This window comes from Poromitra crassiceps, assembly GCF_964638095.1.
Source record: "Poromitra crassiceps genome assembly, chromosome: 13".
Lineage (NCBI taxonomy): Eukaryota > Metazoa > Chordata > Actinopteri > Beryciformes > Melamphaidae > Poromitra > Poromitra crassiceps.
The window spans coordinates 13,315,241-13,334,193 of record NC_139644.1 but is presented as its reverse complement, the minus strand read 5'-3'; the positions used below and the strand labels follow the sequence as shown (position 1 = coordinate 13,334,193).

The following is an 18,953-nucleotide window of genomic DNA, read 5'->3' as shown; positions in this document are numbered from 1 at the left end:
ACTGTTTTGAAACAGAAACAAATGCATCAAACACTACAGCAGCAGAAGCTATACATGAACCCTCAAATAAATAGGTAATTTAAATAAGCTAAATATGCCACTAATTCATTTATAAAACAGTATTGATACTTGATGCAGCATTTGCGTGTATATCCCTCATTTGTGTGTGTATCCCTTTCAATCCAAAAAAGGTCTTAAAGGGATACACACACACATGCCGCATCAGGTATCAATGGGTTAAGAGCACAAGGAAGAAAAGAGAGTTCACACCCAGACACACACACACACAGGGATGGAAAGCTCAACCACACATCGCACAAGCGTCATGGATCTCACTGGCTCATGAGGTTGAAGAGTGTGAGGTTCTCACCCCTCAGTGGGCGCCCAGAGGAGGTTGGGCCCCAGCACTATGGCGATGTTACTGGGAGTCATCTTGTTAACGTCGCTGTCCTGAGCCAGCTTGGACAGGAACTTCACCAGATACCTGCAACAGAGGCTTTGCATTTGTTTCACAAATCTCAATGCAAACATGGCTGGTCCAGTGGAGAATTAAGCAAATAATCGCTTAATATACGACAGAGCTCGAAAAAGAAAGATGTCTGAGAGAGATTGCTGTGGGCGTGCGTGTTAGCTCTAAAACTGAAAATGAAGGGTCCAGTAAGGCCAATTTGTTTGCAGATTGAGGATATGATACTGCAACACAGGAAACCGTCTTGACTCGAGCCCTAGTCTCTGCTCCAAAACACTCATCTGTAGCTTGAGAAGAGCCAATGGCTTTGCTTGCAAGCTACTAACCAGCAGGCTAATTTGGAATGGTCTGAAAAACTCCCTGCTACTATTGCACTGTGCTGCTCTGGCTTGTCGGTCCGTGTGGTCAGTGTCCTCTTTTGGCACTGCGATTAACTAATTATGAATTCGTTTTTCACTGTGTGAGAAAATGGACTCGTGGTGTGACAGCTTGTGAACAGTGTCAATTGCGTTGAGTCTCGCAGAGTTGGCAGCCCTGTGTGTAGTATTTTGTTATGGTTGAATAATTCATCAAATAGAATAGATGTTGATCTTACCTGAGGTTGGCCTTGTGAGTCTTTGGCAAACTGTCACATGTCACCCACAAGGCCTGAAGCCTCTTGTCAGAGTCAGACACACTGAAACGCACACGCGCGCGCGCGCACACACACACACACACACACACACACACACACACACACACAGAGATTATAGCTTGCTCTTTCATTCAAACTATTTACCCTTCACATACACACACAATGTGCCAAAATATCTAGAACAGCTTTTGGGCAAACACTGCCTCAAGTGTGTGTTTAGCAATTATTAGCACCAAGTGTGTGTTATAAAAGGACGAGACCATTAAAAGGTGTGTGTGTGTGTGTGTGTGTGTGTGTGTGTGTGTGTGTGTGTGTGTGTGTGTGTGTGTGTGTGTGTGTGATCTTACGTGGAAGCTAGTAGCCAGTCGTCATACAGGCCAAAGGTCATGAGTGGTTCAGGAAGCTCCCTGAGGTAGGACTTCAGGGCTCCTGTGTACCACACACACACACACACACACACACACACACACACACACACACACAGAAACACTATGAGAAAACAACCAGGACCATCGCGTTTCATTCTTTGCCGACTTGTAAAAGGGGCTGTACCGGCGACGGCGTGTGGATCAGAGTAGAACTCCTCTAGCTGTGAGGTGGGACAGTCCAACGCTGCCTTGAGCTTCTTGAGTTTTGAAGCTCCGGCGGCTATTCTGAAGAGACCCTGGAAGGACAGCACAGAGAGAAATGACTGAGGGGCTGCTTTTTCAAGGGGGATATGTGTCTGCTTTCATCCTAATATTAGAGAGACGCGTCTGGTTTGGTCTAAGGAAAGGAGAAGTCATGAAAAAGAAAGGGACGCCATTCGCCAAATGAGCGAGAAGGTCGAGAGAGGAACTGCTTGTTACCAGTAGAGATTGTGGGTCTTTCAGGTTGCGTAGGCTAGCAGACATACAGTGAAGCATGCCCCTTTGGGAGTCTAGTGATGTGGTTCCGTTTAAAGAGAGTTATAGCGAGCATGCTAATGGCTAACAGATGCACATGCACGGTTCGTATTCCCGCAGGCCCAAGGCTGACTGACCACACGTTGACCACAGATGGTTGCAGACCTACATGCTGTTATTCAGCATCGCCCACATTACCCTCCAGCTCCAACAGAGTGGTAGTGGGCAGTTTTACGGGTACAAGTCATTGACTGTATAATGTATGGACGACACTTCCTAATCGGCATGCAGAAATGAAGGCAAAACATCTCGTTTCAGCGAGCTGCCATCTTGCTTGTGTGACCTCATTTGCAACCGGAGTCTGCGCAGTAGAGTCGGGCTGAACCCCCTCAGGCGTGCCGCCGTCTGACGGAGGTTTGAGAGTGGCTGTCACAACTGTCAGTCAGCCTTTTTTATATCGTCAAATAACTACTTAAAGCAAACTTAACCGAAATTTTTTGCATTTGAACAGACATCAGCATGATAAGGATGATCTAAAATGACAGAAACCATCCTTGTGAAAATGTATTTGATACTTGGTTGTTTAATTTGGCTCATGTCCCATCCACTAACATGGAGGGGGCGGGATTTGTGACCTATACTGCAGCCAGCCACCAGGGGCGATTGAGATGTTTTGGCTTCACTTTTTGGGAGCTGACATGACCTTCATATTTTATAGATGGGTTCAACTCGACAACGTAAACATTCTAAATGTCCCCTAGCTTACTTCTTGTTTGCAGTGTTTGCTAGTGCAATAATTGACAGGACATAAGCTAGGTTCCAAACTGTTCCCTAGCAACAACATCAATGGTACAATTGTGTAAATCAGAATTCTGCTCAAGTAGACTCTCCTATCTGTCCTATTTCTTTTTTTACAAAGCTTTGTCTCTCCATCGCTCCATCCATACCTCCTCCTTCATGCCGGTCTCCAGCAGCATCATGACGCAGGCCTCTAGGGGCAGGGCGATCTCACGGTTGCTCCTCTTCAGGTGCTCCTCCAGGAGCGTGCCGAACGCCGGCTTCTCCATCCACGAGTCTAGAGAGGCAAAACATAAACCCAGATCAAAGCCACTGCGGCAGCAGCTGTTTAGCAGCTTACAAGTGTCGTTTCAAACGTCACGCTCAACTGCTCAGTCTGCTTCATAACAACTGCTCAGTCTGGTTCATAACAGAAAGAAAAGTTAGGAGCAAAGCACTTGATTAATTTAGATGTCACTGAAGTCATGTTGGAGTCTCACAAATGAATGGACCGCACTCCTCCTTTGCACCATCTATCCACTGTATGTCTGCCTCTTAGCAGTTAGTAATTCACACTGTATGTCTGTCTCTTAGCAGTTAGTAGTTCACACTGTATGTCTGCCTCTTAGCAGTTAGTACAAGGTTATGATTAATCTCGTTTGCATATCTAATTAAAATGTGTTCTGCTGTGTGTATTGCCTTTTTACCTTGCTGTGACTGGATAGTGGGTATAGCTGCCTCTAGAGCTGCAACAGAATTCCTGTGGTAGTCTGCCTGGGCCTTTAACAACTGGCAGCGCACGCACGCACGCACGCACGCACGCACGCACGCACGCACACACACACACACACACACACACACACACACACACACACACACACACACACACACACACACACACACACACACACACACACACACACACACACACACACACACACACACACAATTGTGAAGCAGGCATTCATGTCAACCAATAACGTTGGCATAAAGTAATTGACTAGATTTGCATTTAATTCACTTCCAGGTCATTTAACTAAGGTTTAACTTCCAGGTGTTTTAACGAAGGCACTACTCACCATGACATAATAGCAGGCATAGTCCCCCTCTTTGGAAGCAAAGTTATACATGTCTGCAGAGAGCTGGTCCTGTGGGATGGGAAAAGATGTTACTTTGTAGCCATCGCAAACATACTGAATCTCCTACTGCACTTTAGGAAGTCACTTTTCATTATGGAGATGGACTCCAGATGACAAAGCAATGACCCTTGAATTACATGGTTTTAATCATCTGTACAGCATGTTCGGGCCTGTCCTGCTACTGTTACAATGCTTCCTCTGTTCGGCCTGTTCATCAGATATGATCCTAACTTGATGAAGAGGCCCTGGCTGGAATGTACAGCTATTCTCTCTCTCTCCACTATATACATATGGCATACTTAACCCATTGATACCTGATGCAGCATTTTCGTGTATATCCCTCATTTGTGTGTGTATCCCTTTAAGACCGTGAACCGGTCTTAAAGGGATACACACACAAATGCTGCATCAGGTATCAATGGGTTAAACCCTCAAGGTTATGATAGCATGTCCATGTGTCTAGCAACCACTAACAAAAATATGATCTTGCAAAGTGAACGGGAAAAAAGCTCTATGCTACAAGATAGGTTTAAACGTGGTTTAAAATGCTGTATCTATACCTTGCATATTTGTACTTTATTGAGAGCCTCGTCCATCTCGTCTTTGAGAGAATCGGCCTTAGCTGCCATAGCCTGGTTATTGGACTTTAACGCCTGGTCATACCTGCAGAGCAATAATTGATTTAGATATTTGGGCATGTGGACGGTGAACATAAAGCTGTGTGTAAAAAAATGTGTTAGTGAGTATAAGTTAGTGTACCTGGCCTTGGCCGAGTCATAGTCCAGAACCAACTTGGCCAGTTGCTTCCTCTGTTTTAGTATATTAGGAATATCCACCTATGAGAGGAACAGAGAGGAGCACAAGCCCAACATGAGTACACAAGCACTCTGTAGTCAAATCAATACTGGTCAAATATTCTGCTGGTCAAATTGGATTTACTGTACATCAACTTGAAACATACAGAATGGAATTACAGCACAAGTGATAATGACAAGTGAGTAATAATCTGATGATGATATCAGATTACATACACAATCTATGGTTCCTACACCTTTTCCAACGTCAAATTCAAGCACTTTTCAAACATTTTCAAGCTTTTCCAGCACCTTACAGCTTTGGTAAATTACAGATTTGCATACATATACTAAAAATTATTTCACTTCATCAGAATCATCACATTAAATCAGATTGTGCTATAAACAACCAAAATGATGTTTCATGACAGCAATGCTGTAACAATTATGTAGCAAACATTAATACCAGAGATGTGCACTCACACTGAGCCCTTTAATAGGAACACCTGTACACCTGCTTATTCAAGCAATTATCCATTCAGCCAATCATGGGGCAGCTGTGCAATGTATAAGATCATGCAGATACAGTTCATGTTCACATCAAGCATCAGAATTGGGGAAATGTGTTCTCAGTGACTTTGAACGTGGCATGGTTGTTGGTGGCAGACAGACTGTTTTGAGTATTTGAACGTGGCATGGTTGTTGGTGGCAGACAGGCTGTTTTGAGTATTTGAACGTGGCATGGTTGGTGGTGGCAGACAGACTGTTTTGAGTATTTGAACGTGGCATGGTTGGTGGTGGCAGACAGGCTGTTTGGAGTATTTGAATGTGGCATGGTTGTTGGTGGCAGACAGGCTGTTTTGAGTATTTGAATGTGGCATGGTTGTTGGTGGCAGACAGACTGTTTTGAGTATTTGAACGTGGCATGGTTGTTGGTGGCAGACAGACTGTTTTGAGTATTTGAACGTGGCATGGTTGTTGGTGGCAGACAGACTGTTTTGAGTATTTGAATGTGGCATGGTTGTTGGTGGCAGACAGGCTGTTTGGAGTATTTTTAAAACTGCGTTCACACATAATGGTGTGAAAAACAACAACTGTGCGGAGCAGAAAAGCATCTCGTGCAATGCAACACGTCGAACCCTGAGGCGGATGTCACTTTGGTAGCCGGCGACTACCAGTGGTGACACTGAGCTGAAAGCTACACAGTATTAGTAAGGTGTTCCTATTAAAGTGCTCAGAACCCACGCACGACCTGTATATGGATCTTATGCGAAAGTTTAGACAGGAAGATTATCTACGCTTCTCATTCATTCATTCACTCCCCCTCTTTCCCACTCCCAACTTGTATCAGCTGATTAGGAGCGCTGACGATTCTGCTTAACGAATCAGAGTTAGCCGCTTCTCCATATTCAGCCTATCACACCTAGCTGTCAACCTTTAAAAGCTGTTCTCAACTCTTGTGTTGTCTGCTGTCTTTTCAGTGCATTCACTGTCTGCGACCCTCCTCCACCCCATTCACCTCCAGTTCTTCACTTGTTGGAGGTCTCCAGAAGCCTTCTCCTCATCAATCAAGATCTAAGAGTTCCCTCACCTTCACCACCACCAGGTCTAGACACCACAGGGGTTCCCAAACTTTTCAGACCAAGTACCACTATCGAACTACCAAACAAAATTTCACAGGGACCACTTCCACTGTATATACCAGCATTTTCTCCCCGATAAAATAATATTGGATTTAACCATGCAATAGTATCAGAAAGGCTAAATAACAACATACAATATGGCTACTGGTTCAAAACGAACACACACTATTCACAGCCAACATTAGGCTGTGAAAAAGAGGACCCCTTTGAAAATGTTTTTTCCCGCGCCAAACTTTTGCCTAAACTTTGGAGCATTATTTAGCTACCTTGCTCACAAGCTAGCATTGCATAGTTGGTACCAATCAATGCCTTAGGTCTTCTAGTTTCATATGATACCCGAAAGTCGCCCTGGCTTTAAAACTGAGCCCGCTACAGCCTCTGAAAGTAGATTTTAAAAATCGTGATATTTCCCAGATATTGTGATATTTCCAAAAATCTGTCCAAGTCTACTCCTCAGTGTCATGTGTATATGTGAAAACTGTTGTCTGTAAAAAAACAACAAAAAAAGAACAACAAAATTGCAATGCTCTGGCGGACCACCAGGTGGAGCCCCGTGGATTTGGGAACCAATGTTCTATTCTTCTATTACAGGCTGCACTACCCCCTTCATCATCATGATGATGATGTCATGACGAGTCTAATGCCAAAGACATTTCACATTTTTAATCATAATGCTCATGTAATTAAATTGTTATTAAATCACTGTTAACTAACAATGAATTTCTCCTGATTGAAATGTGCACATCATGTATCAGTTAGAGGAGAGGTCCCTCTCACAGTCGCGTCTCAGTGTCTTTACCTCGGCCAGCTGGTTGAGAGGCTCCAGGATTTCCCTCTCAATCTGAAGCTCATGCTGCATCAGTTCATTGGCCAGCTTGCCCTCTGCCTCCCCACACACAGCCATCATCTTGCTGCTCACACACACACACACACACACACACACACACACACACAAGGGAGAGTGTGTGAGCGAGTGAGTGAGTGTGTGAAGCCGTTATCAGCGCATTCCTCACAGTGAGAGTAATGTTCATGTCAAAGAAGACAAACACTCACGAGAGGCCCCTTGTTAGACCTTTCACATTCCTCTCACTCCAATAAGCTCTTTTCATGTCATTAATTATGACACTATTTACAGGACAGACAGATAGTCCTGTCCAATCACAGGACAGACAGATAGTCCTGTCCAATCAATGAATAATGTATTTACAGGACAGACAGATAGACCTGTCCAATCACAGGACAGATAGTCCTGTCCAATCAATGAATCATGTATTTACAGGACAGACAGATAGACCTGTCCAATCAATGAATCATGTATTTACAGGACAGACAGATAGTCCTGTCCAATCACAGGACAGACAGATAGTCCTGTCCAATCAATGAATCATGTATTTACAGGACAGACAGATAGACCTGTCCAATCAATGAATCATGTATTTACAGGACAGACAGATAGTCCTGTCCAATCAATGAATCATGTATTTACAGGACAGACAGATAGGCCTGTCCAATCACAGGACAGACAGATAGTCCTGTCCAATCAATGAATCATGTATTTGCATAAACCATGAGTGTCATGCTGCATGCCACCTGACAGTCATAAAGCCCCCCTTCAGTGTATTTTCTAATTTTTAAGATAGTTCCTATTTCTCCGAGTCATGTCGTGACAATGTTGATTAGCCACACTGTTAGCCATTTTTTGGGGACAAATAAATACATGTTATGCTCAAGTAAAAAAATGTAAGTTGCTAAAATCGGATGATTACATTACAACTATTAGTGTAACCATAATCATACATGTCAATTCGATTTTGACTGAGGATGAGCTAGCTGTTAAGTTATCCTTTATTTATCCCCTTGGGGAAATTCATCCTCTGCATTTGACCCATCCTCTACTAGGAACCTTCCTAGAACTAGGAGCAGTGGGCAGCCGCAGTGCAGCGCCCGGGGACCAACTCCAGTTCTTTTGCCAGTACCTTGGTCAGGAGCACTGACAGGAGTATTAACCCTAACATACATGTCTTTCTTTTGATGGTGGGAGGAAACCGGAGCACCCGGAGAAAACCCACACGGACACGGGGAGAACATGCAAACTCCACACAGAAAGGACCTGGGACGGACCGGGGTTCGAACCCGGGACCTTCTTGCTGTGAGGCAACAGTGTTAACCACTGAGCCACCGTGCCGTCCTGTTAGCTGCGTTAGGTAAGCCAGCTAGCCAGCTAGCTGCCTGCTGCAGTATTAAGCTAGCCTCACTAGTGACTGATAGCACATAGATAGAGATCACGTGGAGGCTGGGTTTACCCAGGCTAGTATTAAGCTACGCAGTACGCCGGGCCTCAAAACGCCACTGGGTGGGTAGCCCACGTACAAGTCACGCTGATTTCCATTGTGGTCCCACCCGTTTGGAGCAAGGTAATGCGGGTATCCCTTTGTGGTCCCACCCGTTTTGAGCAAGGTAATGCGGGTATCCCTTTAGGCTAAGCTGCGGCGGGACGTCTGTGAATTATAGGCTAGTGTTAAACTGGCTGGAGGAGGGGCTTGAAGGCTTACAGTATAAAGACTTGTGTCGAAGTTTCCCAACTCACCCGATCAGACTCTCTCCCAGCTCTCCCAGCTGGCTGCCTCCATCCTCCATGGTCTGGGACAGCGCTGTCAGGGGCAGCTTTTTCTGTGGCGGGACAAACACAAGTATAATGGCAACTGAACTTCTCCTGACTCACAACAAAAAGACTGCTGAGAGAGAGAGATAGAGAGAGAGATAGAGAGAGAGAGATACTTTCTGTGACATTGAAGTGGTCCGGTTGTCACCTCTGCCAACGAAGCTGGCGGCCGGCAGGTAATGTTTTCACCTGTTCGTCTGTTTGTTACAAGATTAAATTTGGATTGAATTTGGTGGTGGGATAGCCCTAAAGCCAATGATCAGTTGATTAGATTCATTAGATCAGGGGTTCCCAAGCTTTTCCGACCAAGTACCACAAACCAAATTTCCCAGGGACAACTTCCACTGCGTATACCAACCCCCCCCCCCCCACCCCCCCCCCAAACTAAAAAACTAAAAACTAAAACACATTTGCTGATTTAACCATACAATAGCACCAGAAAGGCTAAATAACAGCATAAGGCTACAGGTTCAAAACGGACACACAGACACAGACATAAATAAATTAAATTAATTATTATCATCATCATCATTTTTATTATTATTATCATCATCATCATCATCATCCTCATCATCACTACTATGCAGCATTCATGTGTTGGGAAAGTGTGACAATCAGGACTTCCAAGTTGGCTGCTAATGCTATTTTGTCTGAAAAGTCAATCCCAGAAAACAAATGATGAACAAACTGTTATGGAGGCTGCAGTTTGAGTTTGAGATGTATTCAGTATTAGCTGTGCCTTTGGGATAACACGATTTTGACATTGACATATTTTAACATACTAATAATATGAAAATTCCTTTCATATTGTGTGTCTGTGCGTGTGTGCGTGCGTGCGTGTGTGTCTGTGTGCGTATGCATGTGTGTGTGTGTGTTTGGAGTGCGTCTGCTAAGTAGCGATAGAGGAGAGGTTGGCAGGAGGCCAATGATGAATATTCCATATCCTCTGTGTTATGTAAAGGCTGGAACACACCAACTCAACTTGAAAGGACTAGGGGCCCTGAAGGCCTCACGTCGGCTGTGTCGGGGTCAACAAGTTGCACTTGAACACACCGCAAAGACTACAGCCGACGGTCAACTAGCACGTAGGTCAACTAGCACGTAGGTCAACTAGCACGTAGGTCAACTAGCACGTAGGTTGTGTGCCAGCCTGCGTGAGACTGACAGTAGGACTGCGGGTATACAAAGCAGATATGAAACAAAGCAGCGTTTACCTACCATTTTCACATCCCTCTTGCTCACCACTTAGACGGTTTCATAATACAGCTACTTCTAACCGATAATATGTCTGATAAAAAGTTGCAAATGGCCGTGGTGTTGTCAGGCCGTGTCTGCTCTTTTGCTTGTGGAAGAGAAAAGGAAGAGGTGGAGGTGGAGAAATAAGGAGGAGCCGCACTAAATGGGTGACATCATACAGCGACGGGCCACGTCGTTATGAAAACATCCGTGTATTCAGAATGATCGATGAAGTTGAAAAATAAGAATGTTTTATGCGCGCCGCTTAGCTTAACCAGCTGACCAGCCAGAGTGATTTCTTTCACTTTCACTTTGGCTCGCCGACAGCCCAGTCGCTGCCGACTATCGGCTGTGTGCGTCAGGGGTTAACCTCTTGCATGGCACCGTAACCCCGGCGTTACGTTTCTGATTTTTTGCTGTTCATCTGTCATTTATGTGATTAATTAGGTAGTTAATTCTGAACAATACTGTTCATGCTACATACCAAATTAACCAGCTGAATCTTGCGCATCGAACCATGTCTTCCTTTTTCAGATCAGATCAACACAGCATAAGTTATAGCTGTCTTTGTACAAAGACAAAGACAACATTTCAGATTATTTGGCTTTTTCAAATGGCTTTTTATAATGGCTTTTTGGAAATCTGCCTAGGTATCTCCCTACAAAAACCACTGCCAAATACTCATGTTTTGGTATTTTTTCATCTTCTTTGATTTGGGATGTGGTAATAAGGCCTGTGGCTATGTCTCCATTCGGTTTCTAGCCATAAATACAACAACCACAGGTAACTGTTTACACTCTAAAAGTGTTTTTATTCTAGGCGAGAATCAACCACTGTGTTTGAGCTGGTGTTACTCAGGGTCAGTAACACAGAGTCATTCTGACACTTGGAACAGAAACTTCAAAGTCTTACCAGTTGTCTGCAACCCTAGCGGTTCAGCCACAGTAAGCATTTTAGTTTGGGTATGTCGTTTTCACCATTTTCTTCAGAAATAGGTGGCTTTAGAAGAGAGATGCTATGTGGTGGTCACAGCTCAAGGCAGCAGGGTGTAATACTAACGATGACGGCGTACTTCTCCATCCTTATCATTTAATTTCTCTAGGAGCCATTTGCTAAGCGGAGATGTTTCCGAGCGGCTCGATACTGCGCGCAAAGTGCGAGGGGCTTTGCTTGAAGATGTCGGAGCGACTGAATGAAAAGAGAGTTAAGCTTAATTTATACTTATTAGAAAGTGTCGCTCAGCACATGGTCGCAGACGAAAAAGAAAGTGTCGCTCATGGTGTTGCATTTATACTTCAGTGAACGTTCGCCTCTGTTCAACGGTCACGTGACACCCGAACGCTATAAGCAGACAGCCAAGAGAAGAGAGGGAACGCACAGTGAAACCACCTCGGAGGCAAGATGTAACGTACTTGACTGCAGCCGCATATAAACGACACACAACTCACCTCCTCTGCTCTGGGAAATGCACAATGTTCTTTGTGATTTTCACTAAGTCATACATCAAGGACAGGCTGATAAAAATAGCGGAGACACGTTCATTCATTTCAATCGAGTGAAAACCAAAACAAGGAAGTCAAACGCATGCCGTCTATATAGCCAATCAGACTTGCGCGATACTATGACGTAGTCAGCGACACTAGACATTTCACCAGGTAGCAGACACTGCTCGCCGACACTTGAAAGTGTCGACTCAAGTCCTCATTTGTGTCGGCGACCGTTTCAAAAGTGTCTGCAGACGAAGCATAAATTGGGCTTAAGGAGGAGAAGATGCAGCGCTCCTTACATGTCTCTTCTCTGTGTCTGTGCCCAGTTGACCCTGCAGGCAGGACACCAGCCTCTTGTGTGCGTTGTGCGACACCAAACGTACCAACTCCATCCGCCTCTCGATCTGTAAACACAAACACACACACACACACACACACACACACACACACACACACACACACACCAAATGTCATAAATATTAAACACAAAGTAATGACTGCCTCTTGACACGTGTAGAGCTGATAAGTTCTCAACTATTAAATTAATCACCTATTATTACTGTACTACTATTTTTATAATCAATTAAAGGATGGCTTTACCGGTAATCAACTGTTTTCCTCACAGAGATCTCCCATTTCCTCCTCTGGCAAAGCGCTCCGTTGTGACGCGTTTTACGTCACAACTCGTCACAACGGAGCTGCGGAAGTTCTGCTGGAGAGGCAGAATCTGCTCCGAGGGCGGCTGTTATTGTTTATTTTTATTTTGTAAGTATGCGCACATCTACGGAGAATCACATGGAGAGCCTTGACAAGCCTTAAAGGAACACTCCGCCCATTTTCAACCAGCTTTGTATCATTAGAACATCAGTAGTATATCAGAAAACTGTAAACGGTTTTGAAGTCTGTCATTTAGTTTGACAGTTATTGAGTGTTAAAGTGTGGACCAGTGACATCACTGGTCCACACTAACTCAAATTAATAACTCATTAACTCAAATCAACTCTCAATAACTGTCAAACTATTCATCATTCATCTAGTTTGACAGTTATTGAGAGTTGATTTGAGTTAATGAGTTATTAATTTGAGTTAGTGTGGACCAGTGATGTCACTGGTCCACACTTTAACACTCAATAACTGTCCAATTAAATGACAGACTTCAAAACAGTTTACAGTTTTCTGATATACTACTGATGTTCTAATGATACAAAGCTGGTTGAAAATGGGCGGAGTGTTCCTTTAATGACTTGTAGCCGGTGGGGGCGGAGTTTCTGCAGGCAGCAGCAGGAGCATTTTTCTCAGTGAGGTAAACAGAGAGAGAAGGTAAAACACTGTCCGTGTGCTTACATTACCAAGATTCTATATGATACAAAGTGGGTTGGGTACCGGTAAAGCCATATCCTTTAAGGTGTTTGAGTAATTTTTCAAGAAAAAGAAAAGAAAAAATGTCTCTGATTCCAGCTTAAAATTTCTGGTTTCTTTACTCGTCTATAAACTGAATGTTTTTGGGTTGTGGGCAAAAAAGACATTTGAGGACGTCATCTTGGGCTTTGGGAAACACTCGGCGCATGGTGAATGTCGAATCGACCACCATTCAGCATTTTCTGACACTTTATACTGCCCTACAAATCATAACCGCAGTAACTACGCCAACACTGAAACTGAGAAAAATGGCTTTAAAGTTTTTTGACTGTCCAGCCAAATGAGATATAGGTTGAAAAGTGGCAATGTGCTTATTAAATATGTATACGTTAAAGTATTTTTTGGGGGCAAAACAATTATCAATTACTTGACCTATGACCCCAGAAATGCAGATACTGCACTCTGTCTGTGTTAAACCTTAAACAGATGTGTAGGTAGTACAAGGGAAAAGCGCAGTAACTACAATCTTATGTGCTTCTCCTGTCTTGTTTTTCATGAGACAATTGTAATCGGTTTTGATTTCGATACCGCATCATATCTGTATTTAATTGTTTTATTGTTTACATGTTTAAAACATTTAAATGGATGAGTAACAGATAAATTCAGGGAATCCTGAAGTCAGTTGATGTAATCTTCACCACTGGTGTTGCTTTTTGGTCATCATTCTGACACAATTAATTAATGAGCACAGTTGTTTTATTATCTTAATTTAGAACAGGTTTTCTTTACAAATCACAATTGATAATTCATACAAGAACATATACAGTATATTACATAGCATATTACAATTATTTTGAATAAAATGAATTACAGACTGAGTCTGAATGCTGATAATTTATGCAGCAATTAAAAAGATTGTCCTGATGAGCTAGGTAGTGTTACCAAACAGTTATCACTATCTACAGCCAGATTAACACTTCCCAGTGGAGAACACAATTCCCTTCTTTATTGGATGATCTCTTATGGATTATTAGCTAGGAATACAGCATTTACGATTTTAAAGACACTGAAGACTCATTCATTAACAATTTGGACAGCTGTCAGTGCACTCTCATATTAGGAATTGACTGGATTAACTAAACAGATTGTGCCATTATGAGTGATTGATATGTTGGGCTTTGTTATGGAAAGAGCGGGAAAATTGCAGTAACTACAAAATCCAACCAAAAACCAGTCTGAACCGCAGTAACTACACCTCAAAGTGTAGTTACTGCGTTTATCTCTGTTTAAGTCCAGCTGAAGCTCTGTGAAAGCAAATCAAACTGCAGTAAGTGTAGTTACTGCAGTTTTGTCTGGTTTTTGGTTGGATTTCGTAGTTACTGCAACTTTTATACTGTGTTTTCTCAAATATAGAGCGAGACTGAACTTAGAAAATTTGTCACATGATAAAACAGATATCTAAAAGTTCAATTTCAATAATAACTCAATTTTGACCAAAATTGTAGTTACTGCGGTTTTGATTTGGAGGGCAGTATAGACCAAACAACTAATCGATTAATCGAGAAAATAATCAACAATGAAAATAATAATAATTCTTAGTTGCAGCCCTAGATACACAAATAATGAATGTAGAGTGGGATGAAGGATATTTGTCTCTGGAGCTGATGCAGGTTCATCTCACCCGTACACGCACATTTTCCTACTCTACAGAAACCAAGCAGGTGAGAGCTACAAATCAAAACACAGATGCTGCAGCGAGCCAGTGAGCGAGCGAGCGCACATCCATCTCTCCATTTTCCACCCTGCGCTTGTTATTGGGAAATGACAGAGCGTGTGTGTGTGTGGAAGGGGGGGGGGGGGGGGGCTAAAGAGAGAAAGGTTATTTTCTGTATCCATCTTTTTTTTTGTCAGAGTGAAATGTTATATGGTAAATGGCCTGCATTTATATAGCGCTTTTACCAAAAGTGCTTTACAATGAGTAGTAGGTACATTCACCCAATCATACACCGATGGCGGCAATCGCTACCACGCAGGGTGCTGGCACACCATCGGGAGCAATTTGGGGTTCAGTATCTTGCCCAAGCACATTTCGACATGCGGACTTAGACCTCTTTTATCCAAAGTGAATAGTGGACGACCCGCTCTACCTCCTGAGCCACAGGCGCCTCCATGCAAATTCTATGGTCTCTCCGGATTCTAAATATAGCTGAAGGCTTGGTTTGACAAAGTAAAACTCTTTTTTAGAAGCATTTGAGGAGACGTCAATGGAAAAATGAATGGAGAATGAAATCCCTTAGGGCCCCTGCCGAACCCCGAAGAGACTTTAACCCCCTATTGCTGTTGTAGCTACGCCCGCCGATCCCGACCCCCCCACCCCGCTCATTAAGGCCTTGGCCACACTGATCCGTCAGAAAATGGACAGAATTATTGAACGGACAGATGTCTGTCCGATGCATTGTTTTAACGGACAGATGTGTCTGAGCGGAAAGCTACATGTCATGACATGAGTATGACTGGCAGACTAACGTAACGTCACGTGAGGGTCTGTGTGTGACTGTGTGGCTGTGGGAGTGCCTGTGCACTCCTCTTTGTCTGACTGCAACCCGATCTCCAATTTTTTTTTTTAAATAGCAACGTTTGTGGACCAACGTTGCTATGTTACAATTTCGGCTCTGCTGTGTAAAATCAAGCGAGTACGTTATTAATTATAGCCTCCTTCACCGCCTCGGCCGCCATCTTCTTTGAAAAGTTTAAACAAATCTCGGAACACTCCTCTCGAGACCTCGACTCGGATTGGCTAAACGGACAGTGACTATCCGACCATCCGATACGTCCATCCAGAAAAAGTTCATCCCTCTTCAACTTTCTGTCCATCAAAACGTATGCAAATTTTCTGGATACGTACGCTTCTGAGTGCTCCACGGACAGTCGGACAGCTGTCATTGAAAATGGAATGGAAGTGAACAGAGAAATGAACGCACACGGACAGACACCACGGATCAGTGTGGCCAAGGCCTAAGCCTTGGCCTCTTACACCTGGGTGAAAGTCATTGAATCTCCCTTTAGATGACGAGAAGAAGGAACTTTTAGTTCATGATCCAAACACCACAGTAACAAAACCGTGTGGCTCCAACCATGGCAGACAAAACTAATAGTTCTCCTCGAAGCAGCCTTCCTAAATTAACAGCGACAGTGTGAAACAAGGCAAATTCTTCTGAACAATAAATATATGGCTAAATAACAATAACATAGTAGTGGAGTATATATCCTCCACACACACATCAATATTCCCCACACCACATGTCTTGGCTCCCGCAGTGGTCTTTACAGGGAGCGGAGGGATCTGACGACATCCTGCAGAGATACTACCATGGGAAGCAGATAAATCAGACTGTCTGGGCTTTCAAACATCCTGATCTACAGTCTGGGACTATACTGTACAATATCCTTTTAGAAGGAAATGACCTATAGTACTTACAAATACTACCACCATCAAAGACATTGTATTTAAGGTGTCACATTTCTGACATAAAATGTATGACATACTGTCTAGTTCATTATTCTAAACTAAATTCTGCGCTAAAGTGAATATGGCTGTGGTTGTAGGGATACGAGACACACACGCACACACACACACACGCGCGTGCACACACACACACACACAGATTTTGATGTCTAAGTATTCACTTCCTCTTCCTGTTTCGTTGTAAACATCCAGCTGTGTCTCTGCCATCGCCGTCAGACCCCCATCTCGCTCCCACTCTTCTCCCCTTACTTTTATCCTCTCTAATTCACCGTCTCCTCTACGCTCCGGCCTTCTCTCACGGGACCGCCCCTCTCCCATGCGCACACACACACACACACACGCGCACACAAACAAACACACACACACACACACACACACACACACACACACGCGCACACAAACAAACACACACACACACACACACACACACACACACACACACACACACACACACACACACACACACACACACAAACAAACACACACACACACACACACACACACACACCTCCCCCTCCTCTGCAGCTGTTGCGCCATGCCAGACCACAGCTGGACTTGGCTTCCTCTCTTGGATCCAATAGATTCCGCTCAGCATCCAGCTGATCGCTAGCTTTGATTAATGCATGGAAGTCTAGCTCTATCTGATGACGGCTGGATGGGATCCAGACCTCCCGAGTGACGCGTGATGCCAAGCAGACCGAGAGAGAGAGAGAGAGAGGGAGAGAGAGAGAGATAGAGAGAGAGAGAGAGAATAAATAAATACAAAATAAAAATGATCTTACTGATATTGAGTTGCAGAACCTTTTGCACAATCTCTCTCTCTCTCTCTCTCTCTCTCTAAAACTGCCTCAGCTTCCCAGAACAAAAAGCGGCTACCCCAGACTTCTATCGCGTGCGTTTACATGCACACAATAATAACTGGGAATAATCAGGTAATGCAATAATCTGACCGACGCGTTTACATGCATGCACTGTAGTAAGAGGCGGGAACGCGCCTCAAACTCTGTGAGTCCGTGAGTGTGTGACATTGAGATTGGGCCATGCCCTGAGTAAAACTAAACAGATGTCTCATCATCTGACAATGGCCTTCATTCCATGTCGTTTACATGACCACTTGAATAATGTGGTAACTCCACAAATCAGATAATGATGGGTGTATTAAACACAGCCATTGTCTCATGATGCAAAGCAGTCATGATGGTGCAGCTGTGGTTGTGTTGTTATTACAGCGTCTGTCTGTGTGCTTGTCTTCACATCAGAGATGTGAACATAGATTAGACACAACACAATAAGACAAGTGGCAAAACCACAGCTTGTAATGGGCCTGGCTTGTTAGGCCTGCACTGAGAAGTGGGATAACGGTATAGACGGTTTTCACCAGCTGCAACCCCACAGCATTTCCTTTTTCTCAGCTTCTTCTTCTGTGTTTTATGGCGGTTGGCATCCTTAAATGTTGCATTACCGCAACCTGAATTGTATCAGCTTCATAGTGTTAACTACTGACAGTGTCCACTTTCTCAGCTGTTCAGGGGAAAACACTGACATAGCCTAATTCTATTTCTATTTTTTATTTTTTCTATGTAAAGATAGGCCTATGCGTGCAATAACGTACTGTTAGTCAGCTTACTCTGTAACATGTAGTTTTTATTAGCCTCTCAGGTTAGCTCCAGACCGGACAACAACGCTTCCTACTACCCAGCGTGTGCACGTCTTTCAGACAGGGGTGGTTGTTATGGCAACTATCATCAACAACAACAACAACTACTAACTACAATACATAAAGACTGAAATAAGCTAACTTGTTAATGTGTCTGTCGGAGACACGGCCTAACGTTAACATTTAATATGAGCCGAATATCAGCCTGCGCTCAGCTATGTATACAGGAAGTAAACCGGATATCCAGCTGGGTTGTGATGGTTGTTATTGTTGTCAAGTTAAAACCGTCTATAGACACAGAGGTGTAAGTTGGATTTCTTCTTTCTTGCTGTGCACTTTATTGCATATGGTGCGTTAAGAGACAAATCGAGGGCTGACTGACTGTTGCCGTTTTTATAGTCTCTAAACTTGGACTGCAGCAAATTGATAATACCTGTGTTTCTCGAAATTTATGTTTGCTGCCTCACAATATATAATTTATTGTTCCAACTTGATGTGTGGTGCCGGGTTTAGCTTTTTTTTTTTTTTTTTTATAAAAAATATTATTTATTTTATTCCACAGGAAAGCTATATTTGTTAAGCCTCTAAGCTGCTCCCAATAACCAAGTGTAGGCTGCTATGGCTTAAGTTGCGTCTAACTGGGCGATTTTCGCAAACTCGCACGGTGAGATTACATGCAGAGTCAA

At 43.6% G+C, this 18,953-nt stretch overlaps 1 protein-coding gene across 4 annotated transcripts in view; it reads right to left on the bottom strand.

Moving 5' to 3' along the window:
- Window positions 1-18,953, bottom strand: part of arhgap17b (Rho GTPase activating protein 17b) — a 51,348-nt gene that overhangs the window by 9,538 nt on the left and 22,857 nt on the right. For all 4 annotated transcript variants that reach the window (XM_083649860.1, XM_083649863.1, XM_083649861.1 and 1 more), the window contains exons 3-14: window positions 12,025-12,129; window positions 8,928-9,010; window positions 7,140-7,251; window positions 4,663-4,739; window positions 4,464-4,566; window positions 3,844-3,912; window positions 3,472-3,553; window positions 2,935-3,062; window positions 1,656-1,767; window positions 1,451-1,532; window positions 1,065-1,145; window positions 371-484 (exon numbers count right to left, since the gene is read on the bottom strand). In XM_083649860.1, the coding sequence (XP_083505986.1) occupies window positions 371-484; window positions 1,065-1,145; window positions 1,451-1,532; window positions 1,656-1,767; window positions 2,935-3,062; window positions 3,472-3,553; window positions 3,844-3,912; window positions 4,464-4,566; window positions 4,663-4,739; window positions 7,140-7,251; window positions 8,928-9,010; window positions 12,025-12,129 (1,148 nt within the window). The remainder of the gene's footprint in view (window positions 1-370; window positions 485-1,064; window positions 1,146-1,450; window positions 1,533-1,655; window positions 1,768-2,934; window positions 3,063-3,471; window positions 3,554-3,843; window positions 3,913-4,463; window positions 4,567-4,662; window positions 4,740-7,139; window positions 7,252-8,927; window positions 9,011-12,024; window positions 12,130-18,953) is intronic.